The sequence below is a fragment of the Prionailurus viverrinus genome, unplaced genomic scaffold, assembly GCF_022837055.1.
Source record: "Prionailurus viverrinus isolate Anna unplaced genomic scaffold, UM_Priviv_1.0 scaffold_35, whole genome shotgun sequence".
Classification (NCBI taxonomy): domain Eukaryota; kingdom Metazoa; phylum Chordata; class Mammalia; order Carnivora; family Felidae; genus Prionailurus; species Prionailurus viverrinus.
In genome coordinates, this window is record NW_025927605.1 from 6443194 (window position 1) to 6468785 (window position 25592).

Here is a 25592-nt window from a genome sequence, read left to right on the forward strand (position 1 = left end):
CAAGCCTCCTAACTCTAGAAACATCTGAGGATTCCATGTTTTTATCTGAAGAGTCAGTGGTTGGCCTTCTCCTTAGTTGTACAAGAACCAATGCTTTGCCCGCTAGATTACAAGGAGCGTCCTGGGCTCAGGCATTTGAGTTGATGCCTCTTTGTCCCACAGCTGAGAACAAAATACTACGAACTTCCACTCAGTGATTGCCTAAAGGTGGTCTTAGGACTAACTGCATTAAAATGACCCAAGTCGCTACTAAGCGGGCAGGTGATCAGGCCCTCCCCGCCGCCCCCCGCCCCAGGGCTAAGTGAATCAGGATCTTTGGAGTGAGGCTTCAGAGTTTGTAGGTTTGACAAGCTCCCCGAAGTGATGCTGGGGGAGAAAGCAATGTTTGAAAACCACAAGGTTGTTGGCTAAGCGAGATAGGCCAGCACCTGAACGCGAGGAGGGTTCCTGAAAGGCAAGACTAAGCTCCGTGGTTGGATGGACTCGGGAGACAAGACGGGGAAGAAGAGCTCTACAGGGTATTTCTATCAGGACGAAAATAGCTAATTATGCCACATCCCTCCCACCGCCAACGTCCCACCAACGTCGTGGAAACCCGCCCGCAGGGCCATTCCCGCGATGCGACCCTTGCCTGGGACCTGCGACGCAACCATCCCTGACTGGCGCGGGTCGCGGTGCCAGGTTCGCACGGAGCGGAAGCAGCGATAGCGGTTTCCGCTGCCAGCATTCAATATGGTGGCTCGAGCGTCGCCGCCGCGGGAAACACATGCTCTGTGTCCCGCCTCGGCCCCCTCAGGTCTCACTGGACTTTTGCAAGTCACCGTGGGAACCTTCTGGGGGGGAATTCCGCGCTCCGGCAGCGATACCGCCTCTCACTCCCGGCCCCAGGCCCTCATGCCCCGGCTGAAGAACGCACTAGGAGCCAACAGCTTGCACACTTTACTCGGCGCCCAGCCTGTAATACCTCGGGCGGCCGACGCACGGCGGAGAGGCCAGAATGCCGGGCTCTAGGGCCTTCGCCCCAGTTATTGGTGAGCCCACGCCGCGGGGCGGGCCTACGCGTCCACTGGGCCATGGGCCATGTCAGTCTTGGGAAATGGGGAAAGGTAGGAGGAGGAGACCGCTCAGCCATTGGGCTCTTTCGGCTGTCAGTCAAAATGACATCCGGCGAAGGCCGCTGTCTCGGCTCGCTGATTGGAGAAACGTGTTCCTAGGAAAGACGCGGAGGGCGGGCTTCCGAGTGAGGTGGGAGGAGGGGGCGGGGAGGGAAGCGGAGGCTGGGGAGCTCTAGGCCGGCCGGTGGTGGCGGCTGCAAGGCCGGGACTCGGGCTGAGGGCCTGCTGTGGCGGCAGCGGCGGACGCCGAGCTCTGCAGCGGGTATCAGGCACACTCCTTTTCCCGACGCGAGGGGCGTAGCGCCGCGGGGCCGAGGCTTGTGGGGTGAAGGGCGGCGGGGTGGAGCCCAGGGGCAGGAGGCGGGAACGGCGGGTGAGCGAGGTTCGCGTCGGGCCCGGGCCCTGGGCCTGGCTGGGAGGGGCCGCGAGGCCGTGGAGAGAGCCTGCTCGGGGGTGGGTTGGGCTGGGGAGGGCTGAGGGCGCGAGAAGGCGTGGTGTGAGGCCCGGGCCTGGACGGGGTGGGGCCATCCGGACGGAGGGCGGGGTGGGGTTTGGCCGTGAGGGTGGGTCAAGGCCGGCCGAGTAGCACTTGTTCGCTGTTGCCCCAGAAGGCTAGAAGCCCAGGCGCCGACAGCGGGCATGGCGACTTGGTCCCAGCCGGACTCGGGTATCCGGGGCGGGGTGGGAGCGGGCTCAGACCAGAGGCCTCTGGCCTTACTCCGTCTTTAAGGGGCCTTGTCCAGTTTCTCGAAGTGAACTGTCTCTTGGGGGGGTTTTAGTCGTAAATTGCGTGAGAATGGGAGGGTAGTGTAAGGAAGAATTCTGGGTCGCAGTTTTGTTTACTTTAACCAAATAAGGGGTGTGTGTGTCCGTCCGTCTGTCCGTCCGTCCCTCGTCCCCCTTAAGATGAAGTTGGTTGGTGGGTCACGACAGTGAAGAGAGTTACCTTGGTTTATGAGGTTAATGGAAGCTGAAAAGTTGAGACTAGAAACTGAAAGGCAGATTTACTCCCTCCCCACTTGGCTATCTGGCTTGAGAACTTGGCCTCATCCTTCTATTTTGGCTCAGAAGGTCATATGAATGAAAATAAAACCTGCCTATGCAAATTATGGGTCGAATAATCCTGCCTCACCACCTCACCCCTCAGTATTCTCAGCCCCCCTTTTATATGAGAGATAGGAAAAGGAATTAATCTTTTAAAGCTGGGGAGACAAAAGGCATTATTCTTTTGCCAAGTGGGGTCCTGAACGTTGTCCTCATGTCCTTTTGTGCTCTTCTCTCACTAATAGCCTCTCTCTCCCTTTAGAACAGGAAGGGACAGGGGTTGTGGGTAGTTTTCTCCTGAGATGGGAAATCAACTTTTCTTGAAGATAGGAAATGGGCTTCTGGGGCTAAAAATAGAAGCTGGGTAGTGTGTGGATGAAGTGGGGGAGGGTTGGTAAATCAGACCACATGTAAAATATTTTGGATGCCCCGGGCATTGTCTGCTTATCCCACACAAGCTACCTTTTAGGGTATTACACATTTAATATCCAGAGACTGGGATCCTTTGTGAGCAGTATTTTCCTTTCGTAGTTTTCCTGCTTATAACAGATTTTTGGTTTTTGTTTCTCTGGGATATTTTTTCAATAAAATATAAAAGTGGCGTTTGAATGTGTTTCCTGCCTTCTGCCTTGATCGTGGTGTGAAAATTCTAGAATCTTATCCTGTTGCTCTTGTGATTCCCATTTCAGGTTTCTCTGGAAACCCCCCTGGTAAGTGTGGAGGAGGCGGGACACTCTGACCCAAGACAAAAGGCCTGTAGCTCCAGCCAAAGAAAATAAACCTTAGGGAGAAAGAAAAAAAAAAAAAAAATCCATCAGCTGTTCCTGAGAACAGCCTGCAGTGGAATCCACAGAGAGGACAACTGACGTGAGTGAGGAAATGACTGTATGTGGACTGTGGAGACAGTAAGTCACGTGGGCCCTGAGGGCCTGGACTGGGTTAGCAACAGTTGTATGTGCAGAGGTGAGGTATCGAGAAGGGAAAAGTGAATGTGGTCTGGAGTGTGGCCTTGGCTTCACAGGGCGTGCTTTCCTCTGAGGCCATCCAGGAGCTCAGCCCCTGTGTTCTGCCAGGGTGGGATACAGGGTTTGGCCCTGAGGAGGGTACCTTGCTGGCTGGAGCAGCAGAGCAGTGGCCTTGATTTGTCTTTTGGAAGATTTAAAAACCAAAAAGCATAAACATTCTGGTCCTTCAGCAATGCTTTCTCTGAAGAAATACTTAACGGAAGGACTCCTCCAGTTCACCATTCTGCTGAGTTTGATTGGGGTGCGGGTGGACGTGGATACTTACCTGACCTCACAGCTCCCCCCGCTCCGGGAGATCATCCTGGGGCCCAGTTCTGCCTATACTCAGACCCAGTTCCACAACCTGAGGAACACCTTGGATGGCTATGGTGTCCACCCCAAGAGCATAGACCTGGACAATTACTTCACTGCCCGGCGGCTCCTGAGTCAGGTGAGGGCCCTGGACAGGTTCCAGGTGCCCACCACTGAGGTAAACGCCTGGCTGGTCCACCGGGATCCGGAGGGGTCTGTCTCTGGCAGCCAGCCCAGCTCAGGCCTTACCCTCGAGAGTTCCAGTGGCCTCCAAGATGTGACAGGCCCGGACAACGGGGTGCGAGAAAGCGAAACGGAGCAGGGATTCAGTGAAGATTTGGAGGATTTGGGAGCTGTAGCCCCTCCAGTCAGTGGAGACCTAACCAAAGAGGTTAGTGGCCACACGTCGGGGTGGGCGAGAGGGATCTGGGGTCGCAGGGGTGGGGTGGTACCGAAGGAGCTTGGTCATGGTACTTGCCCTGTAAAGATCAGTGGTTGGGCAGGGTGGAGGTGGGGGGCTCTCAGGCATTGTTCGGTGACAGGAATGAGCTGAATTGTCTGACCGGGGTTGGGGGCTGGGAGCATTTCCTTGTGTTGAACCATTGACCCACCTCTAAATGTACCGTCAGAGCAGTGGGAGGTTCCTAGAACATGCCAGCGTGTTTACTGCTTGGATTTCAACATGACTGCTGGAGGCCCCGGGGTGGGGGAGGGAGTCATGTTGTGATGGGCTTTGATGCGGTGTAGAGCTGTTGCTAAGACACAAATAGTTTGTGGACTCTTGCCTTGTACCTCCCCCACGTCAAAACACACATGCATATCCTGAAGTTCTCCTCCTTTGTGGTCAGGCCTGTTGTTGTAAGGTCCTTGATAAGTCGGCTCTCCTGGGCCTGAGCCAAGGGGTAGATTTAGATAGTTACTCTTGGCCAGGAGAGGGCCAAGGCTCCCATTCCTTGCTGAAGGCCTGTTGCAGGGAGTAGGGAGGATAGGGCTGGGAGCTAGAAGCTGCATTCTGCTGCCTAAGTCCACTTCCTTTGAGCTCCTGACATGTGGCTGACATACTATTCTGGGCAGAAAGTGAGGCCCTTGCCTTTAAGGATATGAATGGCTCCTGCTGCTCCTACCTCACCAACATGATGATAAGACTACTTTGAGCTCTGTGTTTGGCCCTGGCCTGCCGCTCGGCCTTCAGGAGCTTCAGAAAAGGTCCGCTGCACTCTCCTGACCATTAGGGAAAGAGAAGGCTGGATTGCGCTGGCCTGGGTTTTCCAGAGCCGTGAGTCTCGGGGAGGGGGGTTGGGTATGTAGAAAGTTTTACAGGTGCTGCAGATCTTGGCTGTTTTCTGCCCACCAGTCAGACCAGGCTTTGCCTCCTGTCCTGAATTCAGGCCTGTTCCTGAGCTCATTTCTTTGAATGCTAGTGACTGTCAAAGCGTGTGGCTTCCTCTGGGCCAGTGGTCTTCAGCTGGGGGCGATTTTGCCCATCTAGGGGTATCTGGCAGTGCCCAGAGACGGTTTGGTTGTCCCAACTGGAAGAGCTGCTGTTGGCATCTAGTAGGGAGAAGCCAGGGATGCTGCTACACTTACTAAAAAGCATAGCACAGGCCCCAAACGCCGGATCGATCTGGTCCCCAATGTCCGGTAGTGCCGGGGTTCCTCTATGCTCAGCTGGCTCGTGCTGGGTCTGCTTTGAGAGAGACTAGAATTATCTGAGCATGGGAGCTGTAAGCATTCCTTACCTTGTAGTGCCTCATCTATATTTTACAGAGCCACTGGGAACTTCGGCTTTTTTTCTCCTTTCTCTGTCCTTTTCGTTCAAATGGGCTTCAGTCTTGGTACGGTGGTCTGACAAAGTATGCCTCCCAGCCTCCTCTTCCGTCCGCCCGCCCTGATGTTGCTCCCCAAGGGTGGTGTGACTGGGCTTGCTCCTGGGCGCTCTGCAAGTGTAGCTCCATTCCTGTTCCAGCTGGGAGCTCTCCTGGGATGGGATAGGGTGGGATGTTTGGATATAATTGGAAGGGTTGGGGCAGAATGGGGTGGGACTTTGACCCTGCTTTCTTCCATTTTTTTGGCCTTCATGAAGGTTGTGTGTTCCCTGATTCCAGGCCTTCTCTCCTCCCATTGGGGGGGTTGGGGGTGGGTCAGCCTTAGGGGCCCAGACTGGGTGTGGGGGAAGGGAGGGTTATTACGTGTCCAGAACAACATTTCCTCAGCAACTCCGGGATAAAAATACCCGGGTCCAGAGCATGTGACAGGCGCTGCTGGAGCTGGTATTATCCCCGGGGTGGCAGCGCTCCCCCGCTGCCAGGCCGGTTCGATGGACAGCCATAGCCCAGGCCCTTGTCAGGGATAGGATTCCCCTCGAGGTTGGCGCTCTGCCCAGCGCAGGGGGTGGCTTGTGTACAGCTCTTCCCCGGCGAGGAGCAGTGTGTGACCAAGGAGAACACACTGTCCCTGACCTGACCTTAGGCTCAAGGGCTGCAGCAGTGAGGATGGAAGTCAGAACTGTGATCCTGATTCTGTTGGCGGCTTTCTCCTTCCTTGCTTTAGAGATGTGGGCCAGGGGTCAGGCAGAAGAGAATGCTCTTGAAAAAAGCTGGGGTAAAGCGGGATCGTGGGACACAGTTGTGGCCAGGATGTTGCAGAGCACTTGTCTCCTTCAGTGCTGGCCTTCGGGCTTGTGTCCCTCTTCTCTTGCTCGGAGCTAGGCCTGGCCGGCCCCGTGTGCAGATGGCTTTCCTTCTTCCTCCCTTCTGGCCTGTCGGTGGGTGACCGAGCCCCTGGCTCACAGCGGGGCCGGGTGCCCTGGGTTCCTGCCCAGCCCAGCTTGTGATCCTTGGGCTTCAGGATGACCGGCCACAGCCCTTCTGAGAAACCGGAAAACTCCTTCCACTTCCAGGGAAGAACTAGATGCCCCCAAAAGCTGTGGGAGTGGTTTCTGCCCAGTCGTGAGTGGGCTGGGTGAGCAGGATGCGACAAGAGGGAGAGTGGCACCCCTTCCCCCCAGTGCTCTCTCACTGCGCCACCCCGGCTGGCTGACTGGGCTGGGTGGGGCTGCCCGCCCCTGGGTGCGTCTCCTTGAGGAGACGGAGGCGGCCCAGGGATGGGCTGGTTCCTTGCGGCAGCTTCTCCAGCTGCCCTGGTGCAGAGATTGGCTCCCGGCTGCAGCTAGGTAACAGGCGGTGGGAGGGGATTGGCTCCTTCCGCATCTCCAGCGGAGACTTGGGGGAGGAGATTGGCTCTCGTCGCAGCCTAGGTAACGACAGTGGGAGGGGATTGGCTCTTTCCGCAGCCCAGCTGCTGACCTGGGGGAGGGGATTGGCTCTCCGCAGCCTCAGCAGTGACCTGCGGGGTGGGAGGGGGAGGGGATTGGCTCCTTGCTGCAGCCTAGGTAACAAGTTTGGGGGGCGTGGGGAGGGGGAGAGAGGGAGGAGCGGGAGGATAGGCCCCGGAGGGAGCTTGCTCTCCTCTGCAGCTTGAGCACGGAGCATGGGGTGGGAGTCCCGTCTCACTGCAGCCTCTGCGGTGAGCTCAGGGTGGGGGCTGCCGGGCGCCTGAGTGGAACTGGGGTTGTGAGGTGGGAGGGGGCTGCTCAAGGATGGAGGAAGGGGGCTGGGCTGGGCCGCCCAGGCAGCAGCACGGGCGGGGCACCCTCCTCGGGCCCCTTGGAGCTAGCAAGGGGCCACCCTTCCAGCCTGGTGTGCTCCCTGCAAGCCAAGAGCTCCTTGCAGCCCCCTGTCCGGCTTCCCGGCACCAGCTGCCCCGGGGCTCATCTCGCAGACCATGACCCGCCTGGACCGCAGCTCTCACAGTGGTGGGGGCCATGCCAAAGGGAGCCGGCCCCTTAACTCTTTGCTGGCTGGTCACCGGGTGGCCCAGCCCCCCTCTGCTCCTGGGTCCAGGGCTTCTGTTCAGGTTGGTGTATGTGGGGGAGACTAAAGGGAGAGGTACACTTGGGAGGTCTTAGGATCTGGGAGGGTTTCGGTGGGAAAGGGATACCTGGTCAGGGCTGGGGAGGTGGGTCTACTCTGAGGATGTTGCTTTCTGAAGTGCTTTTTTACTCTCTGAATGGAAGGCAAGAGTTCAGGGTTTCCTCGGCCACAGGGGATGGCATGTGTAGGAAGCCCAAATGGCTCTTACTTATTGGTGTTCTGTGCTGGTGGCAGTGGGGGTGGCAGTTGGTGCAGGAACTGATCAGGAGCTACCAGGGTAGAGTGGGAAGGAGGCATTTTGGTGCCTGGGGTGGCAGTTGTGGCTGAGCGGTGATGGGGTCCACGTCCTTGAGTGGGCTGGCTGACGGAGCGTCAGTGAGTCCCGGGGTGTGGCGAGGGAGTGAGCGCGCTCATGTGAGGGGACACCAGGGGCTGGCCTTGGCAGGGGTGGGGTGCCCAGTGAGGATCAGCTGACTGCCTGAGGCTCTCTTGGGACTGAGGCGGCTTGCTAAGAGCAGCTGAGAGTGGGGATTCTGGCAGGGATGGATCTTGAGGTGAGCCTGGGCTTTAAGAGTTGTGGGTGTTCTGCCTTACTCCTTCCTCAGCCAGGGAAGGGAGGATGGCCGTAGGAAGGGCCGGAGACAGCCTGTCGCTGTCATTGGTTGCATCAGGTGGTTGCAAATGCAGGGATTTTCCTCTCTGGCCCACCCCACCCCTTTATGCAAATGAAATGGCACCATAGGCTGATGCAAGCCTGGCCACCGGGAAGCAATTCTGCATGACAGTTCGCCCTTGCTTGGCCTGGCCAGCATCCTACAAACCCAAGTTTTAAGGGATTCCCATTCCCAAAATGAGAAGTGTCTCCTGCTTCCCCCTTCTTTTCTTGTGTCGCCTGCCTGTGTCTCTGGTCCTAAGCCCACAGACTTGTGTGGGGATGGTCACGCTGGTAATTTTTACTAGCTCTTGTTTGTGGGCTTTCCTTCTTCCTTTCTTTTTCTTTTTCTTGAGACCGGTATCTGGAAATGGATGAATGAAGCCTTGTTGGTACAGAGGGGACAGGAGCTGGGAGAGCTGCCCCCCACTCCCAGGACTTACCAGGTTGATGCTAGGAAGGGCCCTTGGATCCAAGAACTAAAGTCATGGTGATCTGTCTTTCAGGACATAGATCTGATTGACATCCTTTGGCGACAGGATATTGACCTGGGGGCTGGGCGTGAGATTTTTGACTATAGTCATCGCCAGAAGGAGCAGGATGTGGACAAGGACCTGCAAGATGGAGCGGAGCAGGACGACACCTGGTCAGGCGAGGGTGCAGAAGCTCTGGCACGAAACCTGCTAGTGGATGGAGAAACGGGGGAGAGCTTCCCTGCACAGGTACCTTCGCCTCCGCCCACTTCTAGAAACCCATCCTCACAGAAGGCAGGTTCTGTCTGTGGGATGATCCTGAATGTATCTTGCGGGCTGGGTCTCTAAGTCGCTTGGACTGAGGAAGGGGGAGTGGATGAGCAACAGAAGCAGAGGGGCCAGGCCTTGGTAACAAACAGCAGAGGAGGCAAAGCACCTAGCAGCTTCCTGTTTGCGTGAGGACGCTTCCACTCTCCCTCCGTTCTTTCCTGGAGTTTGGGACTCAGGGCCAGCCGTTAGCCCGGGAACAGAGGGAGAGTACAGGCCTGTAACCATACACGTCCTCCTTCAGCTTCCCCCTTGGAAAGGCTGGGGAAGAGGCCTTGGCCCGCAGGCAGCCAAGGCCCAGGTCAGTCAGACTTACAGTTGCTGTTGCCACAGGTGCCTGGTGGGGAGGACCAGACGGCCCTGTCCCTGGAAGAGTGCCTTAGGCTGCTGGAGGCCACCTGCCCCTTTGGGGAGAATGCTGAGGTGAGCAGGACTCCAGGGAGAGCCCACTGAGCCAGCAGGGTGGCCTGCACACCGTGTCCCCCTCTGCGGCTGCCTGAGGGGCCAGGTCCTGGTGCTGGCCTTGTTCTGGCTGCTGGGGGTGAACTCAGAGGAAGGAAGAAACAGAACCTCAGGTGGTAGTCTCTGGGAGGAACGCAGAAGGTGGTCTTTCCTTCGCCTCGTTAAAGCCTCTGTGTTTTGCCCTAGTTTCCAGCAGACATTTCCAGCATAACAGAAGCAGTGCCTAGCGAGAGCGAGCCCCCAGGCCTTCAGAACAACCTCTTGTCTCCTCTCCTGACGGGGACAGACTCGCCATTTGATTTGGAGCAGCAGTGGCAAGATCTCATGTCTATTATGGAAATGCAGGTAGGATTATTAAAATGGGCCACGATCCTATCGGACAGTGTGGGGAGTGTTTTAGTGCTCAGTTGCTTTTCCACCTCTGGAAGAGAAAGTCACGCTTTTCTCTGATCTCAGGGAAGTGGGGACACTGAGAGGTCATTGTCCAGGTGTCTCCTTGGGGTACGGGGTAAAATCAGGATTGAGGTTTGGGTTAAAACCCCAGGGCTGAGCCTTCTGAAGCAGGACCGTCTCCTTGGTATGCCTTCTTCCTTTCCTTTAGGTAGGCAGTCACTCGACTGAGTGCTTCCGGCGCTTAGCATTGATAAAACTAGACATTCACACAGTGCTTTATAGCCGTTGTCATCTTTCCTGATCCTTACAGTCGTCTAGTTAGCCCTTTGTTGTTTTAAAGGTGAGGAAATTGGAACTCAGAGAGGTTAAGCGATGTGCCCATGGTCACACAGCAAGCAGCGCAGCTAGGTTTTCTCACTCCAAGACTGGTGTTCTTTTGAATGTGTGGATTTTGCACCGAGGAGGTGGGCAGTGTTAGGTGTTCTCTTCCTCTCTCTCCGAGGTGGGGGGAGTCTGGCCAAACACAAGCGGGAGCCGGGCAGTCCTGTCTTGGGGTGGGGTCTCCAGGGAGGAACCATCTCTGCCAGTGGACCAAGCAGGGCCAGGAGCTGACCCCTGGGCTCTGGATTCCAGTGTGTCGCCCTTGTACCCATGCAACCGTGCCTGCGTCAGGTGCCCGTGTGCCCCCAGCCATACTGGGGGAGGGAGTCTGCTCAGAGTGAACGGTGGTGCTCTTCTCCCCTCCCAGGCCATGGAAGTGAACACTTCAACAAACGAGATCCTGTACAGTGCCCCTCCTGGAGACCCCCTGAGCACCAACTACAGCCTTGCCCCCAACACTCCCATCAATCAGAATGTCAGCCTGCATCAGGCGTCCCTGGGGGGCTGCAGCCAGGACTTCTCACTCTTCAGTCCCGAGGTGGAGAGCCTGCCTGTGGCCAGCAGCTCCACGCTGCTCCCGCTGGTCCCCAGCAATTCCACCAGCCTCAACTCCACCTTTGGCTCCACCAACCTGGCGGGGCTCTTCTTTCCACCCCAGCTCAACGGCACAGCCAACGACACAGCAGGCCCCGAGCTGCCTGACCCGCTGGGGGGCCTGTTAGACGAAGCCATGCTGGACGAGATCAGCCTGATGGACCTGGCCATCGAAGAGGGCTTTAACCCTGTGCAGGCCTCCCAGCTCGAGGAGGAGTTTGACTCTGACTCAGGCCTCTCCTTGGACTCCAGCCATAGCCCTTCCTCCCTGAGCAGCTCAGAAGGCAGCTCCTCTTCCTCCTCCTCTTCCTCCTCCTCCTCCTCCTCTTCCTCCTCGTCCTCTTCCTCGTCCTCTTCTTCCGCTTCTTCCTCCTTTTCTGAGGAAGGTGCTGTTGGCTACAGCTCTGACTCTGAGACCCTGGATCTGGAAGAGGCCGAGGGCGCCGTGGGTTACCAGCCTGAGTATTCCAAGTTCTGCCGCATGAGCTACCAGGATCCGTCTCAGCTCTCCTGCCTGCCCTACTTGGAGCATGTGGGCCACAACCACACGTACAACATGGCGCCCAGCGCCCTCGACTCTGCCGACCTGCCGCCGCCCAGCGCCCTCAAGAAAGGCAGCAAGGAGAAACAGGCCGACTTCCTCGACAAGCAGATGAGCCGTGATGAGCATCGAGCCAGAGCCATGAAGATCCCCTTCACCAACGACAAAATCATTAACCTGCCCGTGGAGGAGTTCAACGAGCTGCTGTCCAAGTACCAGCTGAGCGAGGCCCAGCTGAGCCTCATCCGCGACATCCGGCGCCGGGGCAAGAACAAGATGGCCGCCCAGAACTGCCGCAAGCGCAAGCTGGACACCATCCTGAACCTGGAGCGGGATGTGGAGGACCTGCAGCGCGATAAGGCTCGCCTGCTGCGGGAGAAGGTCGAGTTCCTCCGGTCCCTGCGGCAGATGAAGCAGAAGGTCCAGAGCCTGTACCAGGAGGTGTTTGGGCGGCTGCGGGATGAGAACGGGCGGCCCTATTCGCCCAGTCAGTACGCACTCCAGTATGCCGGGGACGGCAGTGTCCTCCTCATTCCCCGCACCCTGGCTGACCAGCAGGCCCGGCGACAGGAGAGGAAGCCAAAGGACCGAAGAAAGTGAGCCCGGGAGGAGAGGGGGGTTGACGCTCACCGGGACGGAAACTGAAGGGCTGGGCCTGGGCCTGGACCTGGACCTACAGCGGGGACTTAAACGCCTTCTTATCCAACAGATCTTCTCAGACGGGAGAAACTGCGGGTCAGTGGACAGGAAGAGGAGGGCGCAGGCGCTGTCTGGCTCCGCTCCCCCCCGGTGGGGGTGGGGTGGGGCGGAGGGGGCCAGACCGTTTTGGGTGGACAGGGTCCTCCCCTGCTGTTTCCTTTGAGGGAGGGGGTGGTGCTGGCCTTGCTGCAGGCCGACCGAGGGGAAGAGGGAGGACCGTGAGAGGAAAGGTGTAGAAAGTCTCATTCCTGGAAGGAAGGAGGGATGGAAAGGGGTAAAAAACAAAAACAAAAACAAAAAACAACCCCAAAAAAATCAAAGCGGGAAGAAAATCAAAGGGCAGGTTAAAGGTCGGCTCTGGCCAGGATTCCAGGCAGCGGGATTTAGGTGGGACTAGGCCACAGGCACCAGTAAACCCTACTTCACCCCACGGGAGGGTGGAACACGAGGTGGGATCTGGGAGGGGCTCTGTAGGCTCCTGCTGCTCCTGCCTTGGGGCAGCACTGAAGGGGAGCCTTGGAGGTCTCCTGGAATGTTCTCAGTCGTCGGGGAGCCGCTGGGACCCAACACTGGCTTGGAGGGTTTGGGTCCAAGAGCAGGGCGAATGGGAAAGGGTCACGAGGCCCCAGTGTCGCAGCAGCCCCAGCACCAAGCATGTCACTCACTGCCCCGCCACTCCGTCTCACCCGGTGCCCAGTCCCCCCTGAGCTGAGGCGCCCCCAGTTTCCATCAGAGCCTGCATGCCAATGCTGTTCTCTTGCCCCTCCCCGCCGCCTGGAGCTCTTATGCAGCTGGGGTGCCGCCTCGAGGAGGGGGGATGATGTGGAGAAGCCAGGCAGCATTCAGCACAACACTGGGGGGTGACCCTTCCCTCAGGTCTCCCCTGCCAACCACTGGGCATGTCACTGGAAGACAAACCACAAAACCCAGCAACAAAAACTAGTCCTCTTAGAATTTCTTGCGCTTTGATTTTTTTAGGGCTTGAACCCTGTATCACTTTATAGGGTCTAGAATGCTTGTGTTGAGTAAAAGGAGATAACCCCAATATTCAAAGCTGCTAAATGTTCTCTTTGCCATAAAGACTCCGTGTAACTGTGTGAACACTTGGGATTTTTCTCCTCTGTCCCGAGGTCTCCGTCTGCTTTTTTTTTTTGGGTTTCTTTCTAGAATGAGAAGTGCATGTAATGGGGGCTGAGAGCACCTCCCCCTAGGCTCTCGGCCACGGGCTGCTTCTCCACACCCCCATCTTAGCAAAGGCCCCAGGCAGGAGGACTGCCTGGGGGAGGCAGAGAGGGGAGCGCCAAGGTGGCCAGATGGTTCCAGGACCACAGTGTCTTTATTTTTAACTGTTTGCCACTGCTGCCCCCACCCCTGCCTGGCTCTGGAGTACAGTCAGCCCCAGGCGAGCAGGAGTGAGTTGTTGGGGGAGAAGTCCTGATTCTCCTCCCCTCCCCGCTTGGCAGGGGTGAGGGGTGCACTCTAAATGAGCAGTAGGGATAGAAGGCACGAGCCTGGGAAGTGCTTTTATAAATTATTTTCCTTGTAGATTTTATTTTTAATTTATCTCTGACCTGCCAGGGAGAGGGGAGAGAGAGAGAGAGAAAGAGAGAGAGAGAGATGCTGTGAGCACATGACAAAATAAAATAAAATAAAATGGATGATTCATTCTCAAGTGCAATTTTTCCCTACTTTGAATAAAAAACCCTGACCCCATGAGGGGAGGACTGGCCATTGTGTGGCTAAGGCAGAGCTTACAGGGGAAGGTGGGTGGAGAACAGGGGAGGTTGACGATGAGGAATTTAGAAACACAAAAAGTCTTAGGTGGGTATTAAAAAAACTCTTAAGTGGATATTAAACCTTCCAAGCAGGTGTTGGCACCTCTCCGCAGGGTTTGCCAAGCTGAATCCTCTGGGGAAGGATTCCGAGTCCTTTTGGCCGCTTTCTGCTGGGACTGGGCTAGGCAGGCGGAGGTGCTCTCACCTGGTCCAGCGGTGTGTTCGCCTGTGAAACGCCGCATTTTTAAATCTTGACCACGCTGTTGCTTCTCTGGTGGCCCCACCTGCCAGAGAGGCGCAGCGCATCGGAGGGCGGTCACACCAATGACAATGAAAACCTGGGAGGTCGACGAGACCAGCACATGCCAAGCGCTGGCGCTGGCGTGTGTCAGCAGGGCCACAGAACCGGGGAAGCAGGAGGCTAGACTCCAGGGGTTAAGGCATCAGAAAGCCTCCCTGGCTGAGGTGAACAGACTCTGGTCTCTCTCAAAACACCTCCTTTAATACCAAGCTTCCGGAAGAGCTGAATGCCCCCAGGTACTTGGTGCTTGCTGGAACCGCCACCACATCTTGGGGTAGGTGCTTAGCAGACGCTCACCTGGCAGCCTGTGAAATTACTGGACGAGGCTTAGGACCAGAAGCTGTGATCCCCATAGTGGAACCTGTGACCTTGAACTCCAGTGTACCATCCGGCTTAGAGCGGCAGTCCTTCCATGATGCTACTGGAGTATCCCAAGGGGCGGGATAGAATTCTGGGAATAACATCAATTTGTTTCAGTTTACAATGGCTTTTTAAAACCGCCATCTCTAGTTGGAAAGCGTTGGTCATCTCAAACAAGAGCTCTTTCCTAGTCAGGAGTGAACTAAGGTCTGTAAGCCATACAAAACCAGCATTCTTAAAAAGAGAAGGACTAAACATTAACAACTTTAATTCGTGCTGGTAAAAAGTACAAATTACGTATAGAAGAGTAAATCGTGAGAAGTAAAGCTCTGGAGAGGCCTGTTTTTGTATCCCTTCTAGAAATGTGTATATGCATTTTTGTCTGTTTAAGGACACGATCAGGTTGTAACTTTTACCTTGTTTTGCAACTTTTTTAACCTAACATATTTAAGTATTTTTCGAGAGAAAAATTCCTCTCACCCTGTTAGTGTTGCCCCTGGCCTGAGAAAGTATATTTTTGTCTCTCCTCCCCGCTGTCCCCTTACGGAGAGATGCACAGTTATGTCTAGGATCCCGCTGATTAGCTTGGCTTTGGGCCAAGTTGGTCAGCACTTGCTGTGGGGTTGACCTCTTTTTGCTGCTGGCAGGTGGAGTGGGTGCTCCGGCTTCAAGGCTTCTTCTGGCAGGAAGATCTGAGGACTCAAGTAAGGCCTGTCAAAGAGCTGCTGCACCTCCGACAAGAAGTGAGAAGGGGTCTTAGACTTGGCAGGGAGATGAACAGGCCTCAGAGTTAACTGAGGACCAAACTTCCGGGTGACCTGCTTGGGTGGGGGCAGAAGCCTGGCTTTACCTTGGCTTCAGCCTAGGTTCCATTCAAAGAGATTTTTTCCCCCACATCCTAATTCACGTAAGCACTGGGAAATAGACCCATTCATTTCCAGCCTCTGCCCTGCACAGATCTCACCAGTGGAGCTGGGGTCACTATTTCAGGGTCAATAAAAATAGGAGAGATCTAGAACTGAGGGGAAATACAGTGATCTAGAGAAGGTTCAGTGTCACCAAGACTTGGCCTCCATGGCGGAATCCCTGCCCTGACTAGGTAAAGCTGAAGAGCAACTAGTCAAACAGCCGGTGGACGGGAAGTACTTCCCCTGGAGCCCTGACTTCCTCGGGCAGCCCTCGGCCCTTTTACAAGCCCCAACTACACCAGGCCTTGCCGCTTCTTAGGTTTCTTTGGCAAATAGCTGGAAAAACAAGTGCCTTACAGGAAAATAACATCCCCACCACCTTCATTCACATCTCCTACCTCACCCAGCAGGCAATGACCTAGAGCTCCGGCTTCGGCTCCAACTAACCAGTTTCATGGCATGGCCAGCAAGAAGTTCACTTCCTTATCAGCACTACCCACCTGCAAGCACAGGCACCAGATTGCTGGCTGCCTCTCTGGAGGTCCTGTTCCCAACCAAGTGTAGAAATTCTCTAGCAAAACCGACGTGCTTCATTGTCATGAGTGGTTAACCTTGTTTTCCTATCGTCCATCTGGGATAAGAAAAGGATGCAGACCTTCGGTTTGTCAAGGTAACAAGAACCTTTCTTTCACCTTTCACTTTTTTCTCAGAGGCCAGCGATCCTCCTCGCCTCTAGTTCTGAACTTCGAAATGCAGACGGAGCATGTGGGGACTTGGGATGCACATGGAACTTAGCACCCGATTTAAGTTTCGGTCCTTGCTATGGCCAGGACTTTGAAGGTTCAGGTCAGCCTGACTCAGCTGAGATACAGAATTTAGTGCACAAAACTGTCTGGAGGAGTGAGTGTCTGGGCCCCCACTGAAGAGGTGTGTTCTCAAAATCAGTTGGATAGAAACCCTGTCTTCCTTTTTTGAGTACACAAACATTGCAGAAACTCTTAAAGCTGGTTTCTTTTCCAGTCTAACTGCAGAATGGAGATGGGCCGCATAGTATTTATTACTTAATTCCAGACGCTCTTTCAACCAAGGAAAGAAAACCCAGTTGGGAGAGAGGCAGAGAAAAGGCCGAGGAGTTGGTGCTCCGCCTTTTGTTTTAAACACAGACTTAATTAGGCTAATTCAGTTGTCTTAAACCTTCCAATCCTCAACTAGGGGCGCCAGCAGTAATTTAAACAATGGGCCAGTGTCCCACAGCTGGGCCCTAAAGTTGCCCAGTCTGACCTGAGGCTCTGCAAACAGGAAATGGCAGGATTGGTCAAAGTCAACTGCAATTTTAAATTCCTTGTGGGGTAAACAGTGGCTTTGGTACTATCACAAACCATCAAGCAAACCAACAGTGCAGATCCAGACGTACTATTGAATATGTTAACACAAACTAATATAAACAAAAATTATAGAACTGAACCATCAGCATCTATTGTAAACTTAATGTTTCAGCCTTGCCTCAGAGTCCTGCTGCCTCACTGGCCTAAGCAAAAGAAAAAAAAAAAAAAAAGAAAGAAAGAAAGAAAGAAAGAAAGAAAGAAAGAAAGAAAAAAGCCTTCAGAAACAATACTTGCTCTACCTGCTTCCACAGAGCAGAGCCAGCTACACTTTTAATTCTGGTGCAGGATGGTTTTATTTCAGATTTCGTTGGCTTTCAATATCCAGCAGTGTACGGCAGCAGGAAGCTCCCAAGGCCAAGGTCAATTAAAAGTCATCCATAGAAGAGAGATCAGCAATGGTGAACACATTGGTTAAAACAGCAATAACTTCATAAGAAAACCTCTGTGCTGGATAGTCGAGCCAAGGTGATGCACAGATCATGGACCGAGGACTGTCAGGGGAATCTTAAGCTCTGCTATCAAGCTTCCTTAACCACACACCAGAACACCCGGATGCCTCTACTTGATTGCTTCCTACTGCCAAAAGGCAAGATGAAGCCAAGACTCCTTCCTTTGCTGGCTTGGTAGTGGAATTTGTGTTTCAGTCAAGTTCTAGAGGAGGGGAAACACCGAGCCTGACTTCATTCAGTCCTGTCAGCTGTAAATACTTTTTTTTTTAATTTTTTTTTTCAACGTTTTTTATTTATTTTGGGACAGAGAGAGACAGAGCATGAACGGGGGAGGGGCAGAGAGAGAGGGAGACACAGAATCGGAAACAGGCTCCAGGCTCTGAGCCATCAGCCCAGAGCCTGACGCGGGGCTCGAACTCACGGACCGCGAGATCGTGACCTGGCTGAAGTCGGATGCTTAACCGACTGCGCCACCCAGGCGCCCCTGTAAATACTTTTTAAAAGAAGACATCCTCATGAAAAGATCCAACTTGCACGGGAGATTAATACTAGATAAACCAATCAGGCTAATTTGATCTCACATTCAACCCGGGTCCCTACATAGTTTTGGATCTAGAACCATTGTTAGAAAACCTGGATTTCAGAATTTCAGTCCCACCAAATTATTTTGGAGCAGCAACTTCCTCATTTTCCCTCTGTGACAGAAAAGGTAACTTTGTAGCGCACATTCCCAGTGCCATAGGCCATAAAGATGTGCTAAGCATACAATGGCCAAACACCAAATGGCCATGTTAAAATCAAATTGAGCTGAGTTGGAATGAGTTCTGGAATAGAACACTGTATCTGAAAATAAGTACTTAAAAACTCAACTATTAAAAATTGTTTAAAATTGGTAGTCAAGGGGTGCCTGGGTGGCTCAGCCAGTTAAGCGCCAACTCTTGATTTCAGCTCAGGTCACGATCTAATGGTTCGTGAGTTCGAGCCCTGTGCTGACAGCGTGGAGCCTGCTTGGAATTCCCTCTCTCCCTTTTTCTTTGCCCTTCCCCCACTCATGCTTGCTCTCAAAATAAATACTTTAAAAAAAAAAAAAGGCTTTAAAATCCGTAGTCAAACTTCCAAATGACATTGAAAAGCAGAAACGATTATTCCTGAGCACCATCAGTTGGTAGAATGCCTCTGTGGTGGTGACACTGTCCATTTACTGCACTAACTTGAAGCTCAAGACCGTGGAGGAGCAAAGTACTTGGCTGGCTCTGCCAGTGGAGGACACCCCAGATGATGCTGTCACCAAATGAGTAAACTAGCCTCCTCTCGTGATGACTGGGGTAATCACCGCTCTCCTCTTCAACCCCCGGGTGAGGAGTCTACGATGGCGCAGCTCCGTTGAAGCCGTCCACATCGCTTTCGCACTGCCTGAGGCAATGCTCCCCAATACCTTCTGAAACCGATGTGAGACTGCTTGCGCCTAGGTCTGGTCTTTTCGACATCTCTGCATGCATTTGTGGCTTCCACAAGTACTTGAGAAAAACTTATCCTTGACCCTTAACGTAGACGTGACAGTTGGCTTTCAAAGAGACGAAACTGACCATCTAGCCTCACTTCAGTGAACGTCGCAAGCATTATCAATTTCGGCATCTTCCCAGGGCAAGAATGGTATGGTGTTGCGGGAGTTCAGGAATGCCAGAGATGACAGGTGGGTTCCAAAGGTTAAGACCAGGGCTAAACAGCAGTGTCCTCCGGACACACACCAAGGCTGGGGGCTAATTTCAGTGCATCTAATGATACACAACAGAACCGGAACGTCTCTGTCCACCTCACCCTGTCTCCACTAGCAACTGATGGCTCTGCTGCCGCCAACCACAAGGCCTCTTGCACAGAAAGTCCTCCTCCCCAGCTCCATTCTACCTTGTCTCCCCAAACTCCTAGGAGGCTTTTTTGTTTTAAAAGATTTTAAGTAATCTCTACACCCAGCACGGGACTTGAACTCACAACCCTGAGATCAAGAGTTGTATGTTCTACCAACTGAGCCAGCCTGGCACCCCAAGGAGGTTTTTTTGAAAAAAAATACACGTTGGTTTATTTGGAACAAATGCTTTGTACTAGTGAGTAGAGCTGAGATGAGCTCAGTGGAGATCCCACTTTCCCTTTTAATAACAAGGGTGTAGTCCCATTTTGGCTCTAGAATCATAGGCAGAAAACCGTTAAGAAAGCAGATAACGGGTGCCTGGGTGGTTCAGTCAGTTAAGCGTCAGACTCTTGATTTTGGCTCAGGTCATGATTTCACAGTTCATGGGATTGAGCCCTGCGTCTACCTCTGTGCTGACAGTGGGGAGCCTGCTTGGGATTCTCTCTCTCTGCCCCTCCCCTGCTTGTTCTCTCTCAAAATAAATAAACTTAAAAAAAAAAAAATGGATAACGTTTTAATTCAGTGATCAAACACGAGGCCAATTCCTGTAAACTTTGGAGTTGAGCTAAGGTCACATAAATCTACAAAATACATGAGCCAAGAACTAAACCTAACTCAAAAACCCACGTTTCCAAACTTATCCTAGTTTGGAAGTGCTAGCAGGTTAGAGAGCTAAATAAACCGTTTGAGCAATATGAAGACAGAATGATGTGACATTCTTTACACAGTATCTGTAGCAATTGTACATGTTCAATAAATATTTACTATATAAATGATAAGACCACTCAAAGATTCAGACCATAAGTTTACAGTGTTCAAGAAATAAAACCAACTGTGGAAGTTGCTTCCTTATAGGCTGAACTTACAAGGTTATGAAAGGTAAGGAGGGTTTTTGGTAGTACTTAATCAAGACAGAAATCAACGATTATAAATCTATAGTTTTATTAAGACAAAAACTGACAATGTGATATGAAGTTTACATTTAAACAAAGTTTTCACAGAAACCTAACACATGCCTAAAAAGATTTTACAATGGAGTTCTAGATACAGGTCTAGACGATGTCAAGAACTGATGTATCTCTTGATTCAAGACAGCATTTTGGGTATTAGTTAATTCTTAGGATTAAAAAAACTTTTTGTTTTGTGTTTTAAAGTGAACCACTGCCCCAGTATGAAAGTTTAATCTTCTCCTGAGACCAGGGCTTTTGAAATCACTCAACTCTGTAAGTGATTCAGTGAACTTGTGCTGTCAGTGACTGAACCCTGCCACCAATGATTTCAGAGTTCAAAGTTCAAATAACAGGCTCCAAGAGTTTTCCACCCTAAGAGCGTGGGCCCTTGTCTTTTTCTACTCTCTCACCTTCTATGCCACCCTCTTCCCTTCCCCAAATACCTCAGCCAGTGGCTTGGATGGACAAGCTGATGTTTAAAACTTCATAATTGGAAAATAAAGGGTCTTCTTATCAATTTCAAGAATTAGCACCTCTAAAACAGAACCATCTGCCTCTGCATACGCTCCAAAAAGACCTTCCCTTTTCAACCAGTTTCCTTCCCCAAAATGGCAGCTTTGGTAACTTATTAACTGGCTTAGTCCTCTGCTGGGAACAGCATTAAGCTCAGGCAGGGAACACCTTGGCTTATAAGTTTCAGGCATTCACAGCTTTTGAAGTCTCTCACAGTCCTCATTTAGGTTGCCAATGACCTTTTTGAAAAGATAAAATATTCTGGACACAGAACCGAATCACCACAAGTTTGTTCTTTCCATTGTTTCACCATTTCCCCAATCAGGCCCCAAATTTTAACAAAAATGATCCTACCCATCTCCGTTCCTTCCCACCCCCAACCCTCCCACCCCCAAATAATACACCAGTAATAGCCAAAAACTACACACATGCTACGCTGTAAAAATGCAGAGTTAACACTATTGGGAAGAAGGCTGTGGGTTGTGGAGATGCGCTTTGAAGATCTACAGTATCTTTTGCTTTCCCACACACCCATTCTGCAAGTTCTGTCCTTCATGGAAGGCCCTTTGCCTTTCTCAGCAAAGTACAGAATGGGCTGCCTTGCAACACTTCTCCTTCCCCTCCACTGGGATGGGTGTGCAAACTACACAGCATGGAAAGGCTTTAAAGCACTTGGGCTGCTGTAGGGCACAGAAACGATACTGGCTCTTCAAAGGACATCTTCTCAAGCCACCTCTATGGTGCCAAGACAAGTAGAATTCCTTCCCTCCCCACTTGAAACCCACAGTCAGATGTGACAGGGGCTGGTACTCAGGAGAGTTAATTCTTGTCATCTTTTTTGTCATCATCCTCCGAGGGGTAAGAATGCCACGTCAGCCTTTCCTCATAGAAGGAGATGACCACCTGTGGGCACTTGACATTGGCTTCCTTGGCAGGGACTAGGTCAGCCTCATCAGAATTTTTCCTGCAGAACAAAGCAGAGAGACTTTGAGACCAGGTGCTGGTGGTCTCTTGACTTGGATCGCACAAGGGATAGGGCTTTAAAAGTATTAATTCAAGAAGAGTAGCCTAGGGAAGGGTGATAACATGGCCCAAGCAGCATTTAGTGGAGTGACATCCTCAGAGATCTTCTACTGAAAATCCTCTCTGGGTATCTTTGTTAAAAGCTAAGTCATTTAACTCACGTCTATCACATCTGAACCTTGGCAAGGCCACAAAAAAATCATGACTCTCAGATTCTTGAAAAGCAGAGAAAAACTAGGGGCACCTGGGTGGCTCGGTTGGTTAAGTACCCAACTTCGGCTCAGGTCATGATCTCAGTTCATGGGCTCAGACCCCACATCGGGCTCTGTGCTGACAGGCCTGGAGCCTGCTTCAGATTCTGTGTCTCCCTCTCTCTCTGCCCTCTCCCCCTTGCACTCTGTCTCTCTCTCAAAAATAAATAAATGTTAAAAAAACTTAAAAAAGAAAAAGAGAAAAAGAAAGAAAGAAAAAGAAAAGAAAAAAACTACTACAATCTTCCCAAAGTCATATCTCAGCTGCCATGAACCCATGGAGATATCTCAGCTTTGTAATAAAATGTAATACCATGTTGGATAATAAGATTTAATACCATTGGCTCTTGCCAATGCGCTGACTCATAATTACACTGTTTAACATTACCAAATGCCATGCTCACACAGATATTCCACAACTCCCAGGTGCTTTGAAATGGTGCTTCAACACTGGGAAGTAGAAAATAAGGGACTGTTACATAATTCTTTATATTTTTCTGAATTTAAGATGGTCTCAAAATGTGAAATTCATATACATATTACAAGGGACTTAGGAGTAAAGCCATTGGGAATGTCCTAGATGGGAGCAGTAGCATTAAGGCAGATAGCAGATATATAATGGGATCTGTGATGAGGCACCACCCAAAACTTCCACAACTCGGCAACAGGTACCAAAGCCAGAGAGACCCAAGGAACCAGGGTTGGACTAAGCTGGTAAAATAGGCTGTTGAACAATGGACTGAAGAGAATGGGAGGGAAAAGGAGTATAACAATATGGGAGCCTGAAGCAGGCTGCCCTTATTGACAATTCAACACCTTCTGAGGAAAGTTCAGTCATTTTATGGCCAAGAAATATTTGCTATTTTGGAAATGGACAAGTATCTCAACTTTCCAGGAAAATAACCTTAAAATGAACTTGGTTTTATAATCACAATCTTACTATTTCAACCTGTAGTGTTACATTCAGGTAGAACCTTTACAAACAGCAGTAATTTAATTAAAGGAGTGTAATCTTAAACAATATGGAGATACTAATGTAACCCAGAATGGTCACATGCAGACAGAAAGTATATTCTAATTGGACTGTAACTCCTGGTATTGATCCTTTCCCCCCCAGATGCAGCACCTTAAAAATGAACTTTTCTCCTATGGGCTAGCAATATATCAGCTAAAAGATGATCAGATTCAGTGAACACCTAGGGAATGCATAATAAGAAAACAGAGTTTCAGCTAATTGTGACATGGGCTTCCAGTAGTGTCAAAGTTAGGCCTCTCTGGCCACCTTCTAAACAAGAGGAATGAAGAGTAGATACGAGTTTCCAAGAAGGGTCTAGACTGACAAGAGGACAAAATCCTTAGAATGCTGCCTTGACTGGCAGAAGTTTGGAATTATTTACTCCTACATTTTTTTTAGGACAATAATTGAGACCCATGTGGGGGAAGAAAATAGCACAAGCATTTTTCAACAAGCAAGAAATAGGGAAAAAAGCCTTTCTTTTGGACAGAGTAGGGGAATTTTAGAGAATTTGGGATTAATTACAGTTCTTAAAATTCTCAAGACAACTGTTTTCATTAAGCCGTTTCATGGAATATTACTACCATTGGTATTTATACTTCTGGAAGGAAAAAAAAAAGCCTTGTTCTATACTCAGTATAGTAAAGGGGACTTGCTGACCCCTACTGGCTGATCCTGGAATTACACAATTGGCACAAATTAGAAAGGATCTATCAAGGACAAAGGAAGAGCTACAGAAATTCTTAACCCTGAAAAGTTAACAGAAAACATCTGATCCTGGGGCCAGCCCGATCTTTATTAAGGAGGTGGTAGAAGGGGAGGGTGGTTCAATCACATTTCATATCTTTTTCCTTTATTTACAGAAGTGAAATGTGATTCCTCCCCACACCTTCTCCATTCTGGATCTTCTCCCACCTCCTAAAAAATGGGCAAAGACTGAGAATCCTAAGGGCCCCTACCTGTATAACTCATGAGTCCAGGTTGGCAGTCAGGCCGAGGGTCACTATCGAAGGACTAGGCCATCTTAAAGATTTCACACTTGGGCGACTGGAATTTCGAAGGTCCAGCTCTTTTCCTCTGGCATGGAACAGATGGGGAGAAGAAAAAACCACCACACAGAGCCACTGGCAGACTCACCATTTCATCAGGAACATGAGTTCTCCACTGGAGTCTGTAGCTCCAATAATTCGCTCTGGCTCCAAACCCCGGGCAAAGCCTCGTGGCTTTTCTGACTGTGAAAACCAGATGAATGGAACAATTTTAATTATATGGAATTGTTATCCAGACTGGAGTCACTCCGGTTTCTCTGATTAATATAATGACACTCTTGCCAATATTCCACCAATACCTTGGCTCCAAGTCACAGGCCTTTTTGCATCCTTGGGTGATTCTTCCATCAAGGTCTTAAGGTTTCCCCATATGTAAAAAGGGACATACATCTCAAGCAAAATAAATGTTCACAACTGTTTCTTCACCTTCAGAAGACAACTTACTTTAAGGTATTGAACAGATGAAAATAGCTACCTTACAGCTGTAATGATTACAACACTGAAAACGATCTTTTTACAGGAATGAATTTAGTTGCCCTTCTTCCTGAACCTCAGATAAAATAAGTATAGATTAAGTGAACCCCCAAAACACTTTGAAAGCATTAGCATATCTAAGATTCCAGAAGGAATGAGAGATGGCTGCTGAGGTCCAAGAAACAGCAGAATAAAAGTATTTAACTTTAAAGAGCTTTTAGTTTCTTTGACAGCAGTAGGAATTCTAGACTAGTAAAAATTTTCTCTCCTTACCTCTTCTTTCTTCTTCTTTGGTTTGCTCTCCTCTCCCTTATCTTCAGAATCAGAGTCAGCTTTGCGCTTGCCTCCCTCTGATTTATCTGTCTCATGTGCTGTTTTCTGTGACTGTAGAAATTCAGCAATGAGATCAGGGCAATCCAGGTTCTCTTCTGGCTCCCACGTGTTATCCTCACTGAAATCAGAGGGCACAGTGAGTCACACTTTCCACTCAAAGTTAGCACACTCATACTAAGGAGACGCACAGGATGACAAGAGCTGGTGCCCTTGGAAGAGAGGAGTTAATGATGATGAGGAACCAGATTTTGTCCAAGATCAAGAACTTGGTAATGCTGAAATTTCTTGGTGGGCGGGAGGGGAGATAAGGGACTTTTAGACTATAAGCCACGGAGGCCAGGCCTGGGTCACACTACATATTAGAGCACTCTAGGCCTTGCACATTACTAGACTCCTGAGAAAGTTGGTGACTACATGGATGGATTTACCCAGGTTAATGAAACTTACTCTGAGAACCCCTTCCACTTTAGGAGGTACTCCACTTTGCCCTTTACCACTCGACGGTCAAGAACTTTTTCCACCACATATTCCTCTTCCTCCTCTTCTAGCACCTCCTCCACTTTCTTCTTGTTTTGTTTCTTCCCCATAGTGCCCGCCAGCTTTCTGGTCTAAAGGGTGACGCTGCTAAAGTGACAAAATAAAAAGGGCATTAGGGCACACTTTTCTTGGTTAGGTGAATATTCGGATGGTTAGAAACCCAGGGGTATCACTGATGACTTTAATAGTGTATGCTTGTATTACATATTCCACCTTTTCGGCTTCAGTAAAAAATAAAGTCTTCTAATATGTTCTGATATGAAAGCTAGTTCATAAAAAGCCCCAACCAATCTCACAGCAAAACTCCTTTATTCTTGCATAATCACCTAACACTTTTATACCTATTCTAAGTTAAAAAGTTTCCAATACCCCTTTTAGTATAAAGCATGGCATCTAAAATGTTATTCAACTGAAAGCAAGACTCCTAAAAATAA

The 25592-nt window shown here is 51.0% G+C and overlaps 2 protein-coding genes across 7 annotated transcripts in view; one reads left to right on the forward strand and one right to left on the reverse strand.

Moving 5' to 3' along the window:
* The first annotated feature begins 54 nt into the window (after positions 1-54).
* On the forward strand, positions 55-17370 carry NFE2L1 (NFE2 like bZIP transcription factor 1). 5 transcript variants are annotated; one of them, XM_047845547.1, is made up of 7 exons: positions 1284-1377; positions 2849-2869; positions 3355-3866; positions 8566-8781; positions 9193-9282; positions 9508-9666; positions 10463-17370. In XM_047845547.1, the coding sequence occupies exons 3-7, from the start codon at positions 3357-3359 to the stop codon at positions 11828-11830; spliced, it is 2343 nt and encodes a 780-aa protein (XP_047701503.1). In that variant the 5' UTR covers positions 1284-1377; positions 2849-2869; positions 3355-3356; the 3' UTR covers positions 11831-17370. The 5 variants fall into 5 exon arrangements, with proteins under 5 accessions (XP_047701504.1, XP_047701503.1, XP_047701502.1 ...); XM_047845548.1 differs by lacking the exons at positions 1284-1377; positions 2849-2869 and adding an exon at positions 55-59; XM_047845546.1 differs by lacking the exon at positions 1284-1377 and adding an exon at positions 1673-1782 and having other exon boundaries at positions 2849-3866.
* A 2568-nt stretch (positions 17371-19938) lies between these two features.
* Positions 19939-25592, reverse strand: part of CBX1 (chromobox 1) — a 30019-nt gene continuing 24365 nt past the window's right edge. For both annotated transcript variants that reach the window (XM_047845931.1, XM_047845930.1), the window contains exons 2-5: positions 25069-25245; positions 24562-24739; positions 23903-23997; positions 19939-21440 (exon numbers count right to left, since the gene is read on the reverse strand). In XM_047845931.1, the coding sequence (XP_047701887.1) occupies positions 21296-21440; positions 23903-23997; positions 24562-24739; positions 25069-25208 (558 nt within the window). In that variant the 5' untranslated portion in view covers positions 25209-25245 and the 3' untranslated portion in view covers positions 19939-21295. The remainder of the gene's footprint in view (positions 21441-23902; positions 23998-24561; positions 24740-25068; positions 25246-25592) is intronic.